This window comes from Anopheles merus, chromosome 2R, assembly GCF_017562075.2.
Source record: "Anopheles merus strain MAF chromosome 2R, AmerM5.1, whole genome shotgun sequence".
NCBI lineage: Eukaryota > Metazoa > Arthropoda > Insecta > Diptera > Culicidae > Anopheles > Anopheles merus.
This window is the reverse complement of record NC_054082.1, coordinates 48,659,419-48,680,620: the sequence shown is the minus strand read 5'-3', so window position 1 is coordinate 48,680,620 and position 21,202 is coordinate 48,659,419. Positions and strand designations below refer to the sequence as shown.

The 21,202-nt window shown below is 48.7% G+C and overlaps 7 protein-coding genes across 8 annotated transcripts; 4 read left to right on the top strand and 3 right to left on the bottom strand.

Moving 5' to 3' along the window:
* Positions 1-1,310: 1,310 nt before the first annotated feature.
* Positions 1,311-6,729, top strand: LOC121599950 (carcinine transporter-like). The gene is made up of 3 exons (XM_041928116.1): positions 1,311-2,026; positions 2,759-3,037; positions 3,110-6,729. Exons 1-3 carry the CDS (start codon positions 1,767-1,769, stop codon positions 4,299-4,301), a joined length of 1,731 nt encoding a protein of 576 aa, XP_041784050.1. The 5' UTR covers positions 1,311-1,766; the 3' UTR covers positions 4,302-6,729.
* LOC121600000 (farnesol dehydrogenase) lies at positions 6,705-8,010 on the bottom strand. Its single transcript, XM_041928194.1, has 4 exons — positions 7,573-8,010; positions 7,241-7,503; positions 7,007-7,144; positions 6,705-6,817 (listed from the first exon to the last, which is right to left on the bottom strand). Exons 1-4 carry the CDS (start codon positions 7,868-7,870, stop codon positions 6,782-6,784), a joined length of 735 nt encoding a protein of 244 aa, XP_041784128.1. The 5' UTR covers positions 7,871-8,010; the 3' UTR covers positions 6,705-6,781.
* A 1,900-nt stretch (positions 8,011-9,910) lies between these two features.
* Positions 9,911-11,561, top strand: LOC121599982 (transmembrane protein 183). The gene is made up of 3 exons (XM_041928163.1): positions 9,911-10,338; positions 10,402-11,072; positions 11,141-11,561. The coding sequence occupies exons 1-3, from the start codon at positions 10,284-10,286 to the stop codon at positions 11,423-11,425; spliced, it is 1,011 nt and encodes a 336-aa protein (XP_041784097.1). The 5' UTR covers positions 9,911-10,283; the 3' UTR covers positions 11,426-11,561.
* Positions 11,553-13,358, bottom strand: LOC121599957 (tRNA (cytosine(38)-C(5))-methyltransferase). The gene is made up of 2 exons (XM_041928127.1): positions 12,593-13,358; positions 11,553-12,523 (listed from the first exon to the last, which is right to left on the bottom strand). The coding sequence occupies exons 1-2, from the start codon at positions 13,077-13,079 to the stop codon at positions 11,583-11,585; spliced, it is 1,428 nt and encodes a 475-aa protein (XP_041784061.1). The 5' UTR covers positions 13,080-13,358; the 3' UTR covers positions 11,553-11,582.
* Positions 13,359-13,468: 110 nt separating this feature from the next.
* On the top strand, positions 13,469-15,511 carry LOC121599966 (golgin-45). The gene is made up of 2 exons (XM_041928139.1): positions 13,469-13,919; positions 13,997-15,511. The coding sequence occupies exons 1-2, from the start codon at positions 13,910-13,912 to the stop codon at positions 15,325-15,327; spliced, it is 1,341 nt and encodes a 446-aa protein (XP_041784073.1). The 5' UTR covers positions 13,469-13,909; the 3' UTR covers positions 15,328-15,511.
* An 89-nt stretch (positions 15,512-15,600) lies between these two features.
* LOC121599974 (3-hydroxyisobutyryl-CoA hydrolase, mitochondrial) lies at positions 15,601-17,366 on the top strand. The gene is made up of 2 exons (XM_041928151.1): positions 15,601-15,890; positions 15,989-17,366. The coding sequence occupies exons 1-2, from the start codon at positions 15,888-15,890 to the stop codon at positions 17,147-17,149; spliced, it is 1,164 nt and encodes a 387-aa protein (XP_041784085.1). The 5' UTR covers positions 15,601-15,887; the 3' UTR covers positions 17,150-17,366.
* Positions 17,367-17,490: 124 nt separating this feature from the next.
* Positions 17,491-20,860, bottom strand: LOC121599990 (GTP-binding protein SAR1b). 2 transcript variants are annotated; one of them, XM_041928171.1, is made up of 5 exons: positions 20,626-20,860; positions 19,324-19,509; positions 19,106-19,225; positions 18,964-19,029; positions 17,491-18,882 (listed from the first exon to the last, which is right to left on the bottom strand). In XM_041928171.1, exons 2-5 carry the CDS (start codon positions 19,364-19,366, stop codon positions 18,530-18,532), a joined length of 582 nt encoding a protein of 193 aa, XP_041784105.1. In that variant the 5' UTR covers positions 19,367-19,509; positions 20,626-20,860; the 3' UTR covers positions 17,491-18,529. The 2 variants fall into 2 exon arrangements, with proteins under 2 accessions (XP_041784105.1, XP_041784115.1); XM_041928181.1 differs by lacking the exon at positions 20,626-20,860 and adding an exon at positions 20,460-20,573.
* Between the last annotated feature and the right edge of the window lie 342 nt (positions 20,861-21,202).

Sequence of the window (21,202 nt, the reverse complement as noted above, 5' to 3'; positions counted from 1 at the left end):
TGGTTTACTTTTTTATCACCTAGTAGCAGTAGTAGTTAGTAGTAAGCCATTACGCTTCAGGAACATTTTTGGCGACCTCGAAGAAAGGAGATGTTTTCGTAGTTGATTCTTTATTCGCCAATTTTGGCCACTGTGTGCCTTTTCGGTGCCCTGGGCGAATTACGTGACCGTTGGAAGTTTCCTTTTTGTTGTTTAAATGAATTTTGCATTCACAGGTATGTTTTGCATTTCTTGCAACTGGAAATCTACTTCCAGACTATCAGCTGTATGCGGCATTCAAAATCACGTGCAGAATAATTTAGCGTACTTTAGTAATAGTTCTACTTTTCGTTGTTGGCTTTCGGAAGCAGCCCTGACTGTTGCGAATTAGAGATAACGAAGTAAGGATTTGAAAGTATGGAAATAATAAGAGTAAAAATATACACATTTATATCTGTTTTGTCATAACGAGTTTAATACACTACAATAAATGTTTCTTGTTAAAAACTAAGATGTTGCTGAAAAAGTTATCGCTGCTATTAAAATCTATTGCTACCTTGAAATCGCTACCGCTTTCTCCACTGTTGTTTTTTGATTCTCTACTATCGACTTGTGTTGTATTCATTGGCTATTTTTCATTCGTTTTACATTTTATATTAGTTTACTCTAGCTAGTTTAGTTCCTATTACATCATGCTTCGAGAAATGTGTTGATCACACCGAGTTAGTGCGGTAAAGAATATTTTCTATCACAATAATTATCATTACATTAAAAAAAGGGTTGTTCTTTGTGATAAAAAATAGTAATTTGGTAATTTAGAAAGCATAATAAAAGGTATATTTAAAATGTTAATTGAATGGTTAACTGTGCTTCTGAATAAACTGACTGGTATAGCATGTAATTATGTATAATTGCTAAAAATTATAGAAAATTTAATTCTTATTGTTTATTTAACATTCATACCATTTAACAGATAAATTTGTTTCGATATACTGTCATGCAGTTTTGTCGTCCAAACACTGTTACGCTTCGGATCATCTTAGTTAGTGCTAAATTAAATAAATTCCATTATAGATCATTCAACTGAGCCATTCGGGCCATCACTACGCGCAGCGCACCGAGTGCATTGCCATCATCTGTTGCAGCTGAGCGCAGTCGACCGTGTAAGTGGCTTGCTTAAAACAGAGCAACAAACAAACAAACGAACCTAAACACAATCATGCTACGCCCATGGTAACACATACACACACAAAAACACAGATATGTTATTCCACCAACACCAACACTAATCGGGTGAATGTATTTATCACGACCCTCGGCCAGCGTTCATGCCGCCGATGCACTGCGCTGGTTCATGAGCCGTTCCCTTGCTCACACCCAAACGGTTACAGATGTTACAACTACAGGTTTCGGTGCGAGCGTCTCTCAATCGGGTGACGTCTTTTTCCTGAATGCATAGACAACAACGTCCCACGATGACAGCGTACCAGAGGAGCTGACACTGCAGTCCGACCCTCGAGGGAGACGGTCCCGTATCCCGTATCTAGCGGCAGGCTTGCGCGAGACTAGCCAGAAGTTAATGATGTGTGATAAGGTAACGACGTACCAGCCGTGTACCGTGTGATATCAGTGCAAATGTTAGTGATACCATGTGCTGCTAAAGAGACCGTTTCTTACCCGTTCGCTCGGATGTTGGCATCGCGTTCGCCTCAATTACAGGCAGATCTCGATCTTGCTCACGGATCTCCGTGTACGGCATTGGCGGAGGGAAAGAAGAAACAGACAAAATGACATCAGACGAAAGCGAAAATGCTGGAGCAGATGCTGCGTTCGATCGGATCATGGAATCAATCGGCAACGATGGTCCCTTTCAGCGCCGGTACAACATCATCTTTAACGTGATCGCGGTACTGTTTTTCGCGATGTGTGTGGTGAATGTGTTGCTCGTGCTGGCCGTCCCGGACCACAGGTGTCGTATACCGGTCACGGACGACGAAATGCTCAACGCTACGGGTAGCGATCAATGGAAGGCAACTGTGTATCCAATGTGAGTTGATTGGAATGTCCGAGAGCACGAGGTGCTAATGTTATTAGTGTGAGCTTATGACACTAATTTGGCTTTTGCTTTGTTTTATGATACAATTTTATCAGTATCTTATTTTTAATACTAATTACTTTATTTAGCCAGCCGGTCTCATTGTACAGTCGTCAACTCGTATGACTTAACAACATGCCCGTCATGGGTTCAAGCCCCAAATAGACCGTGCCGCCATACGTAGGACTGACTATCCTGCTATGGGGGGCAATCAATAAGTCACTGAAAGCCAACCCCAAGTGGGTTGGCAGGCCTTGACCGGCATCGGTTGTTGAGCCAAAAAGAAGAAGAAGACTTTATTTAGCATCTCCCGAAATAATTAATTCCAAACTTCACCATCAGTCTTTCTTTATCTTAATTTTTGGATGTTAGATCGTTGGAGGCTTAAAAAAAGCCTTTTATTCAATAGAAAAACAGCAACACACACCAAGTGCACAAATCACGAGTCTAGGCTGCATGAGAGATAACAGTTTAATTCTTTTGGCACTTGGAAATATCAAAGCTTAACCGGCCCTTTACACAAAAGACATGTAATCACGAAGATTATACCGTAGAAGGTATAATTATGATAGCTTATCATCAAGTCAACTTACTCCAGCTGGTGTTGCAATGTTTGGGCTTTTCTAGTAATGAGGAAATATGATCAAAGTCTATTTAACCCCAATGTTATCTTTCCTCAACCAGGGAGTATAACAGTCGTGGAGAATATGTGCACAGTTCCTGCGAGATGTACAACATTTCTTATGATGAGCATACTATTGACGACTATACGCCACCGTCAAACAAAACAGAGACAGTATCCTGTCTGTATGGATACGACTACGATCGCACCTACTACGATCGTACACCGGTAACGGAGCAGGATTGGGTCTGCGATCGGGAACTGTACGGCACGAATGTGTTTGCTTTCGTGCGCGTTTCCGAAGTGTGCGGGACATTTATCCTTGGCCAGCTGGGTGATCGGTAAGATAGCTCTCGAAATCAGCTAGAAGCTGATCTAACTCCTTTGCGTTTCTTTGATACACACATTTGCAGAATCGGGCGACTGCCGGTGTACCTGTTCAGCATAGCGACGGCTGCCATCGGGCGAGTACTGTCCATATTTTCCGCCCACAGCTACTGGCTGTTCGCATCGCTCGCTTTCATCGGTAGCTTCTCCACCAACACCTCCTTCCAGTCGCCCCTGATTATCGCGATGGAAATCTCGAAGGATGCTAACCGGGCGGCCCTTTCCCTCTGGCAGCTGGTCGGTTGGACTGCGGGCGTCTGTCTCGCCCCGCTCATCCTCTGGTGGATGCGTGACTGGAGCTGGTTCATGATCGTCACCTCGCTGCCCTGTCTACTGTTCTACTGCTTTCCCCGCTACGCGATCGAGTCCCCTCGCTGGCTGGCAAGTCAAGGACGTTACGGCGCGTGTCTGGCGCAGTTGCGCAAAATTGCCACCATCAATGGGCGTCCGTTCGAGCTGACCGAGCAACAGCTGAAAGCGCTCGTGCCTCGTCCCGAACGCGAAAAGACGTACGGTATCGCGTCCCTCTTCAGCGGGTGGCACATGAGCAAGCTGACCTGCCTGCTGCTGTTCAGCTGGATCTGCAACACCATACCGACGTTTACCCTGTTCCTGCTCAGTCTGCAGATGGGTGGCAACCCGTTCCTGAACAACTTCTGGCAGGGTGCGGTGGAGCTGCCGGCCTACCTGCTCGGCCAGCTGTGCTGCGATCGACTCGGGCGCCGGTTTACCAACAGTGGCGCCTTTCTCGCGGCCACACTCGCGTGCCTGCCCGTCGTGCTGCTCATCCATCGGCCCGGTACCGAGCTGTACGTGACGATGCTGGCCATTGTGGTGAAGTTTTTTGTCTGCGTCACCTACTTCGCCCTGTACCTGCAGTCGGTCGAGCTGTACCCAACGTCACTCCGGCAGACCGGGACCTCGTTCGGTATCATCGTGTCGAACGTGTTCGGGGCGGTTGGACCGTACATCGTGTACCTCGGCACTAGTCGCGACCTGCGGCTACCGTTCGTGGCGATGGCACTGATTATGCTGGTCGGTGCGGTTAGCGCCATCTTCCTGCCGGAGACGCTCCATCAAAAGCTGCCGGAAACGATGGACGAGGGACGCCAGTTTGGACGTGATCAGCGGTTCTGGTCGATCCCGAAGCGGCCGCCCTCTCGCACCGTCATTGAGACGGAACTGCAAGAACTACAAAAACTGCACAAACCTGCGTAATGCACACTTCTGGACCGATGGAACCTAACCAAACTTTCATCAACTACTCGTACACAACACTCTCTCACCAGCTCCCAAGGGCAAAAGCTTCACGAAGATGAAGTCCAGCGAGAAGCATCACGTGCCACTTGGCTGTGGAGAGCGAGGACAGCAGCGGTTGAAACAAAATTTGCACGAAATATGTTATTGTTATCTCCCCGTACTGGGTATATACTTTTATAATCATTTCTAAAAAAAACACAAGCTCCTCCAACTAGAACCATGGCCATGGGAATGGAAAATTGTGTTCTCTTGTTCTGGTGCGAGTCAAAAACGAGAACTGGGACCAGCATTATCGTGGAAAGATGAAAAAATTGAAATAATTTCCGTGCAAAGGGGGAGGGAGAGAGATAGAGAGAAAGAGAGAGAAAGAAAGAGAGAGAGAGAGAGAGAGAGAGAGAGAGAGAGAGAGAAAGCGAAAGACAGAGTGACTCGACACACCGGACAGCAATGTTCGGTGATGAAGACGCTTTTGGAATGCTTTTCAAGTTTTCCCCTTGGTAGCTGGGTGGCTCCTGCTAGTCCTGCGGATCGTTGCGAGTGCCACCAATCCCCACACACAAAAAAAGCATCCCAAAACAAAACGACGCTTCAAAAAAAAGGTGCCACCCCACCACACAACAACAACGGCAGACTTTGAATAATTTACATTCCACACGGAGCGAACCCGAAAACTCACGGCTCGCGAAAAACACCGAAACGGGTCGTCCAAGGATGGTTATGGGGTGGTAGTAGCATGGGATTTAGGAAAGTGTGGAAACTCATCGCACACGGGACGTGAGCGCACCGAGGGCGCTGATCTATGAAGTGGTTTTCCATCCCGGACTGCACACTGTAACCTGTAACACGGTACGGTGAGTTGCAGAGGTAGGACGACTCCAAAGCCGCAAAACATACTCACCCAGCACAGCAGCAGCCCAGCGGAGATGACATCTCTCGCAATTTACCGGGCGCAACAGCAGCAAATGGAGAAATGGCCCATATCACCAAGAATAAATGCGATGCTAGGGCTGCATTCGGTATTCGCTATTAATGTGATACTGGTAGCATAACGCGTCCTTAGAATGCATTCTAGTAGAAAGCAACCCGCCACAAAAGAAGATTCTTTACGATTTATTACCAGTGTCGCGTGCTGTGCAATGAATGGGCCCTCCAAAAGCTATGGCATCGGTTGGTGGATCTTCCCGGCTAGGAAACCCAGTGACACACGTTTCGAGCCAGTATTAATTGTACAAATAGTTATGCTAAAACCGTATCAATAACATAATCGTTTTTGCAACAGGGTTCACTGTTGAACAAATTACCCTCTGCTGCTGTAGCAAATCACAGTCTATACTATTACATCTTTCGCATATCACGAAACCATTACTCCAGCTTCAAAACGTGCCATTTTCCTGTACCTAATCCACAGCGCATCGTGTTTGCATCCAGCCTCGATGTACATCGCGTACATATTCGATTGCATTGCGGTGTGTGCATTAGTGCAACACACAGTGCACAAGTGCAGCGTGCTGCAACCTGCTCGTTGATATAATTCTTTTAATAAAATACCTATCGTCCTCTTCTGCTCCATAAAATCCTCCCGAGAGCAGAAGATACCGACCGACCGACCGACCGAGCGAGCATTTCAATCTAGATGAACGCAGAACCTCCACGAGCGCGCAAGAACATGACCATTATTTCCGGTTGCACTGTTGCATCCGAGTGCAGCTGGTGGTGGATCTGTTTCGCTCTCGGCGGCGGAATCGAAGAACATGAGGAAAAAGAAAAAAACACCCCACCCGCCAGAACGCTAGTAGCGTTGGCAACTTACCTACCCTTAAATGTATCCTCCTATGCAACGTTCTGCAATACGTTCTGCAGCGTTGTGGTTGAAGTGCACCGGCAACATTTTGGCACATTTTTTCTTGTTATCCCTGCTACCGAATGCAGAATGTTGTTATTCATCATTTAGTGCAGAGGATGTGTGGCACAGTGCTTTTATCGTAAGTACAACTATCATTCAATTTGGATTATGCTGATACAACCGGCCTCGAAACGTGTTCGTTATTAAGGGATATGGTTTATGGAGCAGGCAAGCAAAACAGAAACACTATTACGTTTAAAATTCTTGTTGAAATGTGTTTTACCTTAATGATTTGGTTTAGAAGTGTCCCGATCCTCGAACAGTAAATTCCATCCAAGTTTTACAGATAGATTGCACCCTGAGGTCACGCTAATTGAATTTGTGCGCTGGATTAACGAAACATTTCCTTATCCCCATTTGACTGGATTGATTGCTGTCAATTAGCACAAATTGGAACATTCCAATGAACCGAACCCGACATAGCTCGACAGATGCATCAACTCAAAGCAACAATTCCAAACATATATTTTATTGAATTCTGCGTTTGTGTTGTACAACAAATCAACGGATACCTTTTGCTGGCGGCCACGGCCTTTTACTGCATCGTTGGCATAATGGTCAGCTCATCGATCTGAAACAAGAAATTAAACAGAAACCCAGTTAACCTCGTCGCAGTATAGAATAACACAGCCGGTTTTTGATGTCCGCTTCAAGCCATCAAACCACAGCGTTCGCGTCCCGTCAATCCAGAGTAATCCGATAGCCTGTTGCGTATACATTGACGATTCATTGATGCGTAACCGCAAGCGACTATACTTACACGAACTTCGGGAGGAGTTGCAAGGCAATGCACGATGCTGGCGGTAATGTCCGTCACCTGGAGCTTTGGTAGCCGTTCCGCTAGCTTCGACTCGAACACCTTGATCATGTCCGTCTGCACCATGCCAGGATGAATGCTCTGAAATGGGGTGTGGTGTGCCCCGACGCCACAAACGAAAAGATAAGCACATCATCATCTTCTTAGTCCCTGTGCACAGCCGCTAACCAATCTTACCGTAACTTTGATGGGCAATTTGAGAAAGTTTAACTCTTGCCGCAACACTTCCGTCATCCCAACGAGCGCAAACTTGGAGGCTGGATACACGCCGAACACGGGCACCGATACGTCCGGGACGCGTTTGCCCAGCAAGCTGTTCAGCACCACGATGTGACCGTACGCTTCCCTTGCCTGCATGTCCTTTACCACTTCGCGAATGAAAATGCACGTCGCCAGCACGTTCACGTTGAAGGTGTCGCGAAAATCGGACGTTTCACTCTCTGGAATTGTAACGATCCAATGGAGTATTTCTTTTTTTTTTTTTCGTGCACTATCCTTTCCACACTTACGCGTGATAAATTGATAGCGATAAATGCCTGCATTATTGATCAGCACATCAACGCCACCGAACTCGCGGCGGATCCAGTTGAGCGTTTCCATTATTTCTCCCTCGTTGCTCACATCACACTTTTTGGCGTAAATCTTACCCCCGCCGGTCACCTTGGTGGAGAGTAGCGTGACGAGCTCGGCACGGCGCGCTATCCCTACCACGATCATGCCCGCGTCCGCTAGCGTAAGCGCCACATCCTGTCCGATGCCCGAGCTGGCGCCCGTTACCAGCGCTATCTTGCCAACCCACTTCTCCATCGTTGCTGTACCAGAGACGAACCAATGCTGTTCAAAGGGAGGATCAACCACTACTGATGTGGACCGTTGGCGCAACGCTCCACTTAAGTATGGCTTCGCTGTATTGACAACAGCTTTGGTTAGGCAGCAACACGTGCAAGCAACTGCCAAATTAATTTGCTTATTGAGAGGTATTTGTGCGTTTTGAACTGGAATTTAATGTGCAATTAATTGAGAGATGCACGAGAATTCATAGATTAAAACGATTTTTCCATACCCTTGTAGAATTGTTATGCAATTGTAATTATTTGAATTTTTTTACCAAAGTCTTGCACTCACCATGTGTACGAGCTTATCTTATATTGTTACAGTGACCGGCATAAATAAGAGCGCACTTCTAATTTTGTTTTTGTGAAAGAAAAAAATATGTTACTGTTTTATTATTATTTTTTACATTTCGATATTTGCTTATGAGTTAGCAGTGTCAAACCATGTCAAAAATGGGAAGTTTTCTTAAATTGGGCAACACTGCTGTGACCCATTTTCATCATTCTAGAGATTTTTTTTGAACCAAAAATAACACGAAAATGATTATTTCTATGCATCCAGACTTGTCTCTAGCTCTGGCTCTGCATTTCCAGACTTGTTAAAAGCCCTTTGGATTATGTTTAAGGAGCGTCGAGTACTGCATCTAGTTCTTTGCAACTTTCGATGGTAATAAAATTTAGACTTTGTGGAGGCCATTCCAAAGGATTATTTATTCGATACAGGGTTTTCCAGGAGTTTTCATAGCTGTGTGACACTTTATTGGGAAATAAATTTAATACAATGGGAATTGGAGCCCCTATGCTGGACAAATCAAATAGGAATTTCCAAGAAGCCTGTCCATCATATGAACTTCACTTCTCATAACAAAGAGTCAAGGAAGACTCGGTGTCCGACTACTATGAGTACCCCTGGAAAACACTGGAAAACTTGCAAAAAAAGTTTGTTAGTTGTGCGTGTAAGATTATGCCATGGTTTGGTACTACACATTCATCAGCATATAACGAATAGTGTTTTAAAAAAAGTAATATAATTTTTTTTTCACGAAAAAAATGGAACAAATGTAAAATTGTACAAAGTAAGCACTTTATTATGACGGTCACTGTATACAGACAGTTGTTTATACCACACGTTATTCATGTTCGTAAAGAAATAGATGGGGGTTTTTAATGATTTCAAGTATAATAACTTGACGCCTTTTAAAACTATTTTTTATTGACTGCTGATTGTTTATCAATATAATTTAATTAAAAAATAAGCTTTTTGTTGGTAACTTAAATTTGGAAGCAATCAATTAGTTCACAATTCGAACCAAAATTTATCTTTACATGCTCCTACTAATATCCTGATGATTCATAGTCAACTATCATCTTTCACGATTCAAATGATTGCTGTTTTTGCTTTTTCTTTTGCTATTGTTCTAAAAACTGTTTAGTACAGCCCAGACCCGCGTATCGAAGTGATGTGTTCACTGAAGTGCACCCACAAGTTCAATCGGACACCGGTTATTGTTAGACCGATTCTGATTCGTGTACAATTGTTTCACTTGGATTCGGACTCGTTCGAATAGATAGCCAATAGGAATTATCCGGAGTCAGGGTCGTCAAAAGTCGGAGTAGACTGGAATCGTCTGAAAACTAGAGTCGAAGTCGGCCCGGACACTGACCGACTTGGACCGACTCCGGCTCACTACGTTCGAGTCACGAGTCGGAGTAGACTGGAATCGTCTGAAAACTAGAGTCGAAATCGGCCCCGACACTGACCGACTTGGACCGACTCCGGCTCACTACGTTCGAGTCCGTTCGATTCCAACTCCGTTCGACTCGGGACAATCTTGATTTCGAACTATTCCAACCACTGGCGACTCCAGCTCTGGATGATTCTAGTCGGCTCCAAATTATGCTGGTCGGAACTACCTTGCTGAATCGGTTACGAATTCTGAATGGGATTGGAGTCGACTCCGAATATTTGCCAAATTTACCCACCACTAGTATCAAACGTCATCGAAAGAAAATTGAAAACGTCAGTCAGTCGGATCAAAATGTAAACACAACACAGTTCATAAACTCGCCCAAAAGCAACAAAATTCAACAAAATTAACAATTTTCAAGCAGTGCCAGCGTATTACACTGCACCGCAACCGTATCGTCACCTGTTCCGCCGAAACAGAGAAATTGCACCACAAGATGATTCTTTAAAACACAAAGTTGCAAGGTTCCACTGCGCCCAGCGTTCTCCATCAAATGGATATTGAAAGATACAACACCTAGGTTGTTCAACAAATTGCTTATTGTGATTCCCACCCGCCCCTTATGCGCAACTGGTTCCAACGACCAGTTTTTCCCCGTGGCTGCATTCGAATCCCACCCTATAGTATCCTTACAAATTCATGGCATTAAGCGTGAAGGTGAAACCAACCAAAAGTCGATCCACCTTCGGGAGAGGTAGTTAGCAAGAGGAATGTCGACACACTTTTCGTCCTGCCTAACTTGTTGCTGTCGTTTCAGACCCTACCATATACGATTATGCCAACAGTCCGAAGTGCTCTAACCGTGCGTCGAAGGTCAGCAGCAAGATATCTCTAGCCGAGATAGAGCTGGAAGCGGAACCGCTCGGCGAAGAAGCAGAGCAAACCATTGGAGCTGGGGGGAAAGGGCCCGCCACGGATGCACCACCGGTAGTCACGTACAATGACTACCATATCGACTTGTGGTTCCTCGTGTCGGAGTTTATTCGGCCGGAAGATGTGTGCCGGTTTGCGCTAATTTGTCGCAAAACGGCCGAAGTTGTGCAGAGTGGCCGATTCTGGACGCAGCTGTATCGTTCGTACTACGATCGCTCGATCGAGTTGCCAGCCCGCTTCCAGCCGGACAGCATGGTACGGTTGCGTGGTCTGCGCTCGGCAGTCGTACGGTCGCTCTACTATCTGTACCCGCCATTTGTGGCACGCTTGACGATGGGAACGAACCGGCACCAGTATCGCGTCGTAGGACGGCAGCTACTGACCAGCTGGCACAAGCGTACGAAAGGCTGCTGGACTTATTGCTTCCGGCTGAAGGCACCGTTCAAGCCCGGCAGTCGGCCGGCCCGATCGGCCCAGCTACAGCGGGAGAAAAATTCACTCGCCTTCATGCAGGACATCTACATGAACCCGGAGGAAGGATGCCAGATTCTGATGGTAAAGTTTGACTGAACGAGCTGCAGGATTTGCGCAAAGTAACGGGCAATATTTCTTTTCCGCCGCAGATAACGACCGACTTTCTCAAGGTGATACCAATGTACAACGAGACACTGTTTGTGAAAAACATTGTGCAAACACTCTCGCAGAGCATGATGCGCTACAAGATAGTGCTTCAGCTGGGGAACTATTGCGGCAAACGAATAACGGACCTCGTGTTCGATCCGGTGTGCAACGTAAGCGTACTGGACTGGTGGACACCGCAGTACTATAACGAAATCGGCAGCCCGGCGGAAGACGAGTCGGCGTTGGCCGACACTGAGTGGACCGATGATTCGGATTGGGATAATTAGAGGCATGGGGAGGAACCACCGTCCCCTTGTCTGTTCGCTGTGGTAATCGTTTAAAATATTTTGAACGGAATATATGTACAAGAGTGTGATCTTCGGTCGGTCAGATGCGAAAAACTCAGGCGTGATATGTTTTGTGCACCAAATTCAACGTATTTATTTACAGCTCGTGTAGTAGCACACTGACGACAAACACGTTTATGCTATTACCCAGCACACGATAACGTTGCTTGTTCGTGACCGTCTCTGGGAAGCTAAAATGCTCTGGAAAACTCATCAATCGCGCCACTTCTTTCGGAGTAAAATATCGCACGCGCAGTTCCCGCAGCAAAGCAAGCTTTCGATCCTCGTCCTCCTCGGCACCCATCGCAAGGGCATAGGTCTTGTCGAAATCCTGCCTAGAAAGAGGACAGTACACCGAACCCGTACCTTCCGCGTAATGCGTGTACGCTTTCGTAAAGCACATCGAGTTGGTGGATTGCGGCGTGCATACGTCCATCAGTGGAAGATGCTTTAGTAATGTAGCACTTTTCAACCCATACGAATCCAATGCGTCTTGCTGCGTGTCCACAATCGTTCCAACCAACGTTTGCTTTGCACCGCAGTCATCTTGCGGTGTGGTAATAGTGTCTTCGCTCTTCCATTTAAAATCCACTCCATTGCGTTTTGCGATACAGTAGTACCGGTGGCGAGTGTTGGGCACGCCAAACTGGTGCGGCGATAGTATGTACTGCTGGTAGTGAAAACCTGCCTCCCGCAGGCGCGCCTTGTACATCTCACAGGCTTGTGAGTTTTCAAAGCCTTTCACGTTTTCCATCAGTATGAACTTTACCAGCGGCATCCTATCCAGCAGATCGCAAATGTGCAGAAATGGGTCGCTTCTTCGATCGTTGATATCGTTAAACTTTCCGTTTCTCGTGAAGGGCTGACAGGGTGGCGACATCAGGATCGTATCGACCTTTAGTTTGGTTACTTTCTCCGCCGTTAGGCTCAGTATATTTCCATTGCGGACCGTTTTGGAGCCGAAATTGTGCTTGTAAACTTCGTTTGCGATTGGGTTCACGTCGATGGCGGAGACAATTTCAAACTCTTTCCCTGCCTCTAAAAGCAAAAACACGATGGACAACGTTAGAGTTGAAGAGTTTAAAAAACCGTCTACGCAACACTTACGCTCCAACGCCATTCGCATTCCGCCAATACCACTGAAAAGTTCCAACACTCTGTGCGGTTCAGATTTCGTGCTCTCCATCGTGTTGCGGCGTGGAAATTGAATTGTTTTCCGCCTGCCGTAAACAATCCTGCGCCTAGCTGTCAAATCAGCTGACAGCAAATTTGACAGTTCTGATCGGCACGGTTTGTTTTCGTTACCTACCGTAGTGTGGTTGCTCGGTGCCGGTCGTGTGCTACTTTTATCTCGCTGCAAAAGAATGTCCAACTCGCATCTGTTTCTTAAATCAGGTTTTCCGCGTGCCCCGCTGCAGAATGGCATCGGCCGGTACGTTTGCCAGCTGCAGCGCATCACCCTGAAGTACTGCAAAACCAGCGGCTCCAGCAAAGGGATGCGCGAGTTCCTCGAGCAAGAGCTGGTCGACTTCAGCCGTGCCAATCCGGGCGTCGTGGTGTACGTGAAGCCCCGCCGGCACCGGACCGCCGTCATGTCGGCTGAGTTCCTGAACGGCGAGCGCACGTGGATCAACTGCCGCAACAACACGCGGGAAGAGATCTCGAAATGGATCCAGGTGCTGAAACAGTCGAACGGGCGGGCCGAGGAGATGCGCTTACGTAAACACTGGCACACGGACGTGCCGAGTGTGCAGGGTGCCTGGACGCCGTTCACCCATCGCCATCCGTCGGCGAACGTGACTGACTTCCCGTGCAAAGAGCTGTCGGAGCTTAAGCTGGAAGAACAGAGCGCGACGGAGAAGTTGCTGGAGCTGTACCTTGCGCAAAGGAATACAGCAGCCGCTGGCGAGTCTGCAACAAAATCGGAAGAAGCTAAATAATGTAGTAGCGGTTGAGATGAATTACAATAAACAATAGGTAGTAGTAAAATGTGGTGTAAGATAATTTGATCTCAGCAATTGAAATGTCTCGCGTAAAAAGAGCCCATAACACATGAGTGTCGAAATCTTTTAAAAATGATAACTAAAACAGTAGAAACTCCAGCAAATCAAATAACCCGATCGTTAAAAATCGGGGAAGCAAAAGAAGCAAAAATAGCATCGCATAACCGACAGCATAGTAAAATGTCAAAAATCCCTTTTTTGCTGTCAGTATTTGTCTATTTACAACTCCCCCATTGCACCATTGTCAACAACAGCTGAGTTCGCGTCACAACAAATGCTCGGTCGTGGAAAAAGAGAAAAGTGATAATAGAAAACTCTCCCCCTCCTCATGATAAGGGCTGCAATCGTCTGTCATCTGGTTGTGCATCTGGCTAGTTTTTAGTATTTTCCGCAGCCCGGGTGCCGCGCAAACTAAAACGCAATGGATTCGGGTAACAAGTGTGCAGACATGACCTGGTTGGGCACTAATCTAATCTCACATCTCGCTCGCTCGCTTCTCCCATTGCAGGTCGACGTACTGAGGGCGATGGTATGGAGCACGAGGAGCTCGCTGGCTCATTCACAGGAGCGAAACGATCGGCGTCAACCTCTTCCAGCGTATCTTCCACACTGCTGCCAACGGCGGACATAAAGCTGCCGGCAAACTTTTCCATCGAACGACTGCTACCTCACTCCGGTGCGAACCCAGTGTACCGGCCGACCGAGCTCGTCACCGGTGGAAACACCTCCCTGGCCGCGGTAGTGCCACGCGGCAAAGTGTTCAATCTGGTCCCTCGGCTAGTGGCGCCCGGTGGCCGCCCGAAGCTAGCGACGATGCACAGCAAAGAGCCAAAGTTTGTACCGTTCGAACCGTACAAAGGGGCCGTCACGCCGATCATCCCCGGGCGCAACAGCATCCCCGGCGGTGGATCGCGCGTCAAGCTGGCCAACCGCAACAATCTCGACCTGAGCGTGCTCGTCTCGCAGATGTCGACCATCGCGGACAAGGAGCTGCGCACCAATGCGGCCCCATCGTCGGTCGAGGACGAGGAGCGGCAACGGTACGAACGCGAGCTGGCGGAACTGCGCAAGGAGCGCGACTACTTCCAGGGCCAGCTGAAGTTCCAGGCGCAGGTGAATGCGGAGCTAAAAAATCTGCTCGTGGCCGCCGTGGGCGAAGATTTGCAGACGAAGGTGAACGTGCTGACCGAGGACAAGCTGCACCTCGCCCGCAAGCTGCTCAACTCGGCGGAAAATCTGTCGTCCCACACGGAGCAGATCGAGTTTCTGGCCGGCCAGAGCGAGGTATGGCGCAGCAAGTTTCTCGCCAGCAGCCTGATGGTGGAGGAGCTGGCCCGCTGGAAGGCTAGCCTGCTGCAGCGGAACGGACTGCTGTTGGCGTCGAACAAAGCGCAGCTCGAGGTCATCTCGAAGTCGCGCGAGCTCGTGCTGGACGTGCTGAAGCAGCTGCGCTTTCTGGCCAACGCCAAGGAACCGCTGCAGCTGCCGTCGGCCAACGTGCTCGATCTGGCCGCCGAATGCGTCAACATATCGCAGCAGCTCGCCCTGCAACATTCCGCCCTCGGCATGCCGAACAGTCTGGACGGGCTGAAGGCGCTGGAATGCATGACGGACGCGGAGAAGCTGGCAGTACAGGCGCTGCAGAGCTCGCACCAGTCGCTGCTACCGACGGATGAAGCATTTCGTGCGATCGTTGGCCAAGCATTTCCCTCAATCCATTCGATACAGAAGCAGCAGCAGCAGCAGCAGTCGGACGATGCGCTCACCTCGCTGGGCTCGGACTTTGAAGTAGTGACCGCACCGGACAGCGACACGTCCGGCAAGGAAGGGACAAAGTGATTTGCCGGCGATGTGAACCATTTTTATATCTCCTAACTTTTAGCTCGCCCCTTTCAGAGAGTGCAATCCGAGAGAAGAGGTTCAGTTTACTGGTATCATTTTATACTAATGCTTAGAGCTGTGTACGTTTATGGAAACAAAGTTTAAAAAGCAATAAACAAAAAAGCGCGTTTCGTTGGATTTACTTTTAAGAAAGTTCATCAAAAAGCGAGCGCAATAAGTAAAAGAATTGGTTTTTCAGGCAGTTTCATCAGTTCCGCTTTGGCACCCTGTGTTTCAGCTCCATTCCACCAACCTCGACCCACTCCTACCATCCCTTCACCGACCCTTTAAGTGACGTTTACTTATCAACACGACGGCGCAGGCAACATCGACATCGTTGAAAAACACTCGACGTCACACTGGTAGCGGTCGGTCGGAAATTAAATCAAGTAAGCATTGTGCCGCTTAGCTACAAGCATCGTGGGACACACAACACCAGTTGCATAATCACAGAGAGCACAGCACCCCGCACAGCCAGCAACTTCAACCGGAACGTCAAGCCAACGAAAACGAATACGATGGTAAAGCAAACGATCGAGAAACTGTATCGAATCGAGCAAATGCGATCCCCCTTACCGTCATGAATATTCCTCACCGCTCATTATTTCCGCATTTTCAGCTACGAGCGATTGCGGCGCGCGCCGGACTAAGCCGATCGGGCCAACTGGTCGCCCCGAGCGTTTGCCGCGCGATGTCTTCGGCGGCCGGTGATAGCAACGGCCTGGTACTGACGGAGGAGGTCGGCAGCAAGGGCGTGATCACACTGAATCGCCCGAAAGCGCTGAACGCCATCAATCTGGAAATGGTCCGGCTCATCTACGACGCCATGAAGCAGTGGGAAAGCACCAAGAGCGTGGTCATCGTGAAATCGGTCGGCGATAAGGCGTTCTGTGCCGGCGGGGACGTGCGCGCCATCACCGAGACGAGCAATGTGGAGCTGGCGCGAAAGTTTTTCAGCACCGAGTACCGGCTAAACGCGCTCATCGGCAGCTATCGGCCCACGTACATTGCGTTCATCGACGGTATTACGATGGGCGGCGGCGTCGGGCTGTCCGTGCACGGCAAGTATCGCATCGCGACCGAGCGCACCATGTTCGCGATGCCCGAGACGGCCATCGGGCTGTTTCCGGACGTTGGCGGCGGCTATTTCCTGCCCCGGCTCGAGGGCAAGCTCGGCCTCTATCTCGGCCTGACCGGGTTCCGGCTGAAGGGGCGCGACGTGCACAAGGCCGGCGTTGCGACGCACTACGTGGAGAGCAAAAATCTGGCCGCGCTGGAGCAGCAGCTGCTGGCCACGACGAGCGGTGCCGAGGTGGAAAGCGTGCTGGACCGGTTCTCGGAGAAGCGGGACGCGGGCGCCGAGTTTGTGCTGGCCAAGCAGCTGCAGCAAATCAACGAGTGCTTCAGTGCGCCGACGGTGGAGGCCATTTTCCAGCAGTTGGAGCGGGACGGTAGCGAGTGGGCACAGAACACGCTGAAGCTGCTCCACAAAATGTCCCCCACCTCAATGGTGGTGACGCAGAAGCAGCTCGAGCTGGGCGGCAAGATGGACTTGAAGACGTGTCTCAAGATGGAGTACCGGCTTGCCGTGCACCATGCGATCGACAGCGACTTCAAGGAAGGTGTGCGCGCCCTGCTGATCGATCGCGATCAGAAACCGCGCTGGAATCCGGCCACGTTGGCGGAGGTGGATCCGGCGCGCATCGAGCAGTTCTTTGGCCCGCTGCCGGACGGCGATGAGCTCCACTTCGAGGATGAGGGGCCCAAGGCTTCCCTGTAAGCGGAGCTGCGGTGTGCTGCTCTACGCTCAAAGGATTGGGACACGTCGAGAAATGATACCACAACAAAAGTGCATTTACTAGCGAGTAAGACTAATGCCAACGGCAAAGCTGTTGCGCGCCTTGTGTTTCAAACATGAACACGGGCACCGTTCTTTCCTTTTTCTGCAACCCCCAACAGAAAGCCAACAATAAAGTGAAACGATTTTCTACCACCTACCTCCTCGTCACCATTTGATTGGCTTTTGAATTGCCGGTTTCGGATCCAACATCGTCCAACTCGCGCCACAACCTCTCGGTGGTCGGTGGTGCATCGTGCTACATGCGAAACATTTCGTAAAAATGATCGTTTCATTCATGTTCATGTTCTCGTATTTAACTCTGGCCATTTTCCACACTCCAGCTACGGTTTCGGTTTTGTTTTGATCCGCTCGGTAACGCGCCCGCCTCCACATAAAACCTCTCACAGATGCAAATGGTGGTTTTAAGGTATAAAATTGGTTTCACCTATGACGGTCACTATCAAGGGTTCTTGAATTTGTTCTATTCCCGAAGGAACGAGTCTTTTATCAACATTGTGACGCGGATATGAATAGAACTTCGAAGCAATGGATGAATTGAACGTTAAAGGAGTTAAGCAATAGCAGCGATGAAACTGAGTGCTTAACATACCCAAGGGTGTGATGATTTCGCATCGTCTACATGTGTAACACTGAGTCAGAACTGTCCCGCATTCGAATGAGCATTATAACAAAACAAAAAAGCATACTAGATTAATACAGGCATCGTTATGCAATTTTCGTGGAACGATTGATCAAATGTTCCTCGCCGGTCTATTTCAAGATGGACAGTGTGTGTGTTTTGTTTTTGTTTTTCATTTTCCTTTTTAACAGTAAAAGCGGGAATGCTTTCTGTTGCCTTCCTCCATTCCTTTTAAGCGTTCTTTTGCCTTGCAAGCTCTCTTACACGCGGCGCACATGCTATTCAATTGCTTTAAAACATTACCCCGGCACTACTACTGTCCGTGTCCCTTTGTTCGGCACCAAAAACAGCACCGCCCGCTGGCCCGCTGGACCGAACAAAGCACATTTCCAGGTTGACTCGAACTCACTGCACTTTTTCACAGTTTTCCCAATAATGCACGGATCACACACACATAGTTTGCACCGCGATCCGCTTTCCTATTGATTTGAAGTTATTTTTTTGTTTTAATGTATGTGTGTACGTGGGTTTGGGTAAGTAATAAGACTTTCGGTAGTTGTTTTGTTAATCCGCTGCGCTCGCTTCTCCTCACTGACCCCGCGATCACCCATTGATACCCGAAAAAGCAAAAAAAAAAAAAAATAGAAGAAACGTATTGCCACCGAACCACCATACTATTATTAGTCGATGTACTGGGCTAACCAACGGAACCCTTCACCGTAACCCTGTCGTTTCAGCACGGAACACATGAACAGCTCGAGCGGGCGACCGGGCAGCTCGGAGCGTGGCACTTTGCCCTTGCCCGTGGTCAGCTGGAACAGTGCGAAGTAGTTCCGCAGCTCTTCTTCGCTCGCCGCGCCCGGTTTGTCGATCTTGTTGCCGAGGATCAGTACCGGACAGTTGGAAAGCGCTTCGTCCGTGAGCAGTGAGTCCAGCTCGTTTTTGCTCTCGGTGAAACGGGTTCGGTCCCAGGCGTCGATGAGGAACACGATCGCATCCACCGCTGGGAAATAGTCCTTCCATACACGCCGTGCTGCGGGATAGAAAACGCAATAGGACACTGGTGATTGCTTTGCCCGTGTGACACGTGGACATGAGTGGTGCGCAGGCTTACCTTGCGTGTGTCCGCCAAGATCGAACGTTGTGAAGCGCATATTTCCTATGGAAAGTTCCTCCGAAGCTGAAAAGTAAAGTGAAGCGTCATTTGGCGCCTCCTTACCCATTCGTTTGCAGGTATGTTCCGGCGAAATACTCACTTGGATGGAGCGTTGGGACATGCTGTGCCAGTCGGTCGTCCTTCAGCATGTGTAGCAGTGTCGTTTTGCCAGCATTGTCTAGGCCAAGGAAGAGTAATTTACCAGACTTTTTCCACAGCCCTGCAAAGCAATGGGATAAACACACACGAGTAGTTATGCAGCGCTTTCGATGGCGACAATTAGCCCTCACACCAGCGGATCCACGCTAGAACACTTACCTAGGTAACCTAGAACGCCGGTGAACCAGTCCCAGATAAACATTTTGGCAATGTCGCACACTGGCGTACGCTTTTAGCCCGGATGGGAACGCTCGAACGGATGGGAATCCAAAAATATCTACCACCCCACGACGCTCGATGCTGCCCTCAAAACAGCCGTTTACAAGCCGTAACGCACAATGCAAACTGAGTGGGTACCAGGTGGAGCGGAGCAACCATGGAAACGGAGACAAGAACAATTGATTACAAACATTAGCGATCACACCGATGATGACGATGGTGATGATGACAACGTCTACGATTCCGTTGATGATGATGATGATGGGGCAAATTTTCGCGGTCACCCAGAGCGTGTCGTCGGTTCGCTGCCGTAGAAGGCGAACGCGTTGCGATTGTGTGTTTTAAGACCATTGATAAGGTGAATAAATAAAATGACCATCACGATAGGGTTACTTTGCATCGACGGTGGTGGTGCGTGCGTGTGTAGTGCGCACGTCGTTCTTCCCTGTGTCGATGTGTACGTGATCGGTCCGGGGGCCTCGATAGGTGGACCCTGATTTGCCATTCCCACCCCTAACGCTGCGGCCGTTATTGTGTCTGTAGTGAACTTTACCCTTTTTCTTTGTTTTCGACCACTCGACAAAACACACACACACGCTGCATTGACGACGGGCTGCATTTTCACTCTTGGTGGCTTGTGTGCTTGATGCGCTAATTACCAACGGCGTGCCATACGATAATCGCATCGTCTGGCGTGCAGTGGTGGTGCCCTAATTTACTGTACCCAAAACCCGTCTATCGGGCGAAAAAAAGATTCGTTTGTGTCGCAAAGTGTTTCCTTCTTCTTCGTTTGCCAGCAGGAAATGCTTTTTTCCACAGTTTGTCACCTTGAAAGTACACCTGGATCGAAGAGCACTTGAACTTGAGCACCAAGATGTGGCTTTTTTATATTTAAAATATTATCCAACATACGTGGAACAGACAACACCAATCCCTTGCAGCGACCTCGATCATTGCACACGAACGTTCGTACCCCTTCTTCTCCGACGGAAGCGAGACGCGTCATTAATTTTCCCCAGCAACGTAATCGCTAAGCCCCAGCCGAGTTCGTGGTTGAGATTTTTGGGACATCTTACACATGGATGGCGCAAGCGAGCTTCTCGAAACGCCCAGCGATGAACCCCGACGGGTCCGCAGCGACGGTGTTACGGCCACGGTCAGGCGAACGTGTCGCGGAAAGGAAAGCTGGCACTGGCCAACACGGCAATGTATCATTTACACACACCGACCACACATACTTACCCCCTGGGAAAAGTTGACCGACGGACGCGGGAGCGCTGGCAAACAGCAAAACCGTGGCACAGCTCAGCGCGATAGGCGAAATCGGGTATCGGGTGGCGATGCGGAAGCGAAACTAATTGATCACACACAGCTCGTGAATTTCACGACGACACACGGGGCAAACGCACCACCTCCTTTTTCGCACTCTCTTTCTTCTCCAGATTTTCAGCCCTTCTTCTTCTTCGGCTTTTGACGGATCAAAACCGTTCGCGTCACCGGCCAAGGTATACAGAAAAGTGTGCATCGGTGTCCACGGTTGTTCCAGTTTGAGATAAACTGATGTAATTTTTAAATGTTCCAAACGGTCACGAGTTTTCAGCTAATACCCAAGCTCCCGACCACGCTGGTTTTCGTTGGTCTTTTCGGGGATAATTCGATAATAACGAATTATCCCCGAAAAGACCAACGAAATATAGATCATTTTCGGGGATAGTGAACACACGTGAAAGATGAACCCATGCAAAAAAGATCTAAAAATAGAAATGAACATTCGGATTCACTCCCTCCACTCATGTTCCAATTCATGCTCATGCTTCAT

Bases quoted from the DNA above. Each gene is read 5' to 3' on its own strand.
- LOC121600000 (XM_041928194.1), bottom strand. From the start codon at position 7,870: ATGGAGAAGTGGGTTGGCAAGATAGCGCTGGTAACGGGCGCCAGCTCG. The intron at 7,504-7,572 runs GTAAGTGTGGAA...TTACAATTCCAG, and splicing joins TCGCTATCAATTTATCACGC to AGAGTGAAACGTCCGATTTT. The intron at 6,818-7,006 runs GTAAGTATAGTC...TTCTTGTTTCAG, and splicing joins CAACTCCTCCCGAAGTTCGT to ATCGATGAGCTGACCATTAT.
- LOC121599957 (XM_041928127.1), bottom strand. From the start codon at position 13,079: ATGACGGCGGTCCGGTGCCGGCGGGGCTTCACGTACACCACGACGCCC. The intron at 12,524-12,592 runs GTAAGTGTTGCG...TTTTGCTTTTAG, and splicing joins AATGCGAATGGCGTTGGAGC to AGGCAGGGAAAGAGTTTGAA.
- LOC121599990 (XM_041928171.1), bottom strand. From the start codon at position 19,366: ATGTTTATCTGGGACTGGTTCACCGGCGTTCTAGGTTACCTAG. The intron at 19,030-19,105 runs GTGAGTATTTCG...TTTACTTTTCAG, and splicing joins TGTCCCAACGCTCCATCCAA to CTTCGGAGGAACTTTCCATA. The intron at 18,883-18,963 runs GTAAGCCTGCGC...TCTATCCCGCAG, and splicing joins TCTTGGCGGACACACGCAAG to CACGGCGTGTATGGAAGGAC.
- LOC121599982 (XM_041928163.1), top strand. From the start codon at position 10,284: ATGGCATTAAGCGTGAAGGTGAAACCAACCAAAAGTCGATCCACCTTC. The intron at 10,339-10,401 runs GTAGTTAGCAAG...CTGTCGTTTCAG, and splicing joins TCGATCCACCTTCGGGAGAG to ACCCTACCATATACGATTAT. The intron at 11,073-11,140 runs GTAAAGTTTGAC...TTTCCGCCGCAG, and splicing joins AAGGATGCCAGATTCTGATG to ATAACGACCGACTTTCTCAA.
- LOC121599950 (XM_041928116.1), top strand. From the start codon at position 1,767: ATGACATCAGACGAAAGCGAAAATGCTGGAGCAGATGCTGCGTTCGAT. The intron at 2,027-2,758 runs GTGAGTTGATTG...TTCCTCAACCAG, and splicing joins AAGGCAACTGTGTATCCAAT to GGAGTATAACAGTCGTGGAG. The intron at 3,038-3,109 runs GTAAGATAGCTC...ACACATTTGCAG, and splicing joins CTTGGCCAGCTGGGTGATCG to AATCGGGCGACTGCCGGTGT.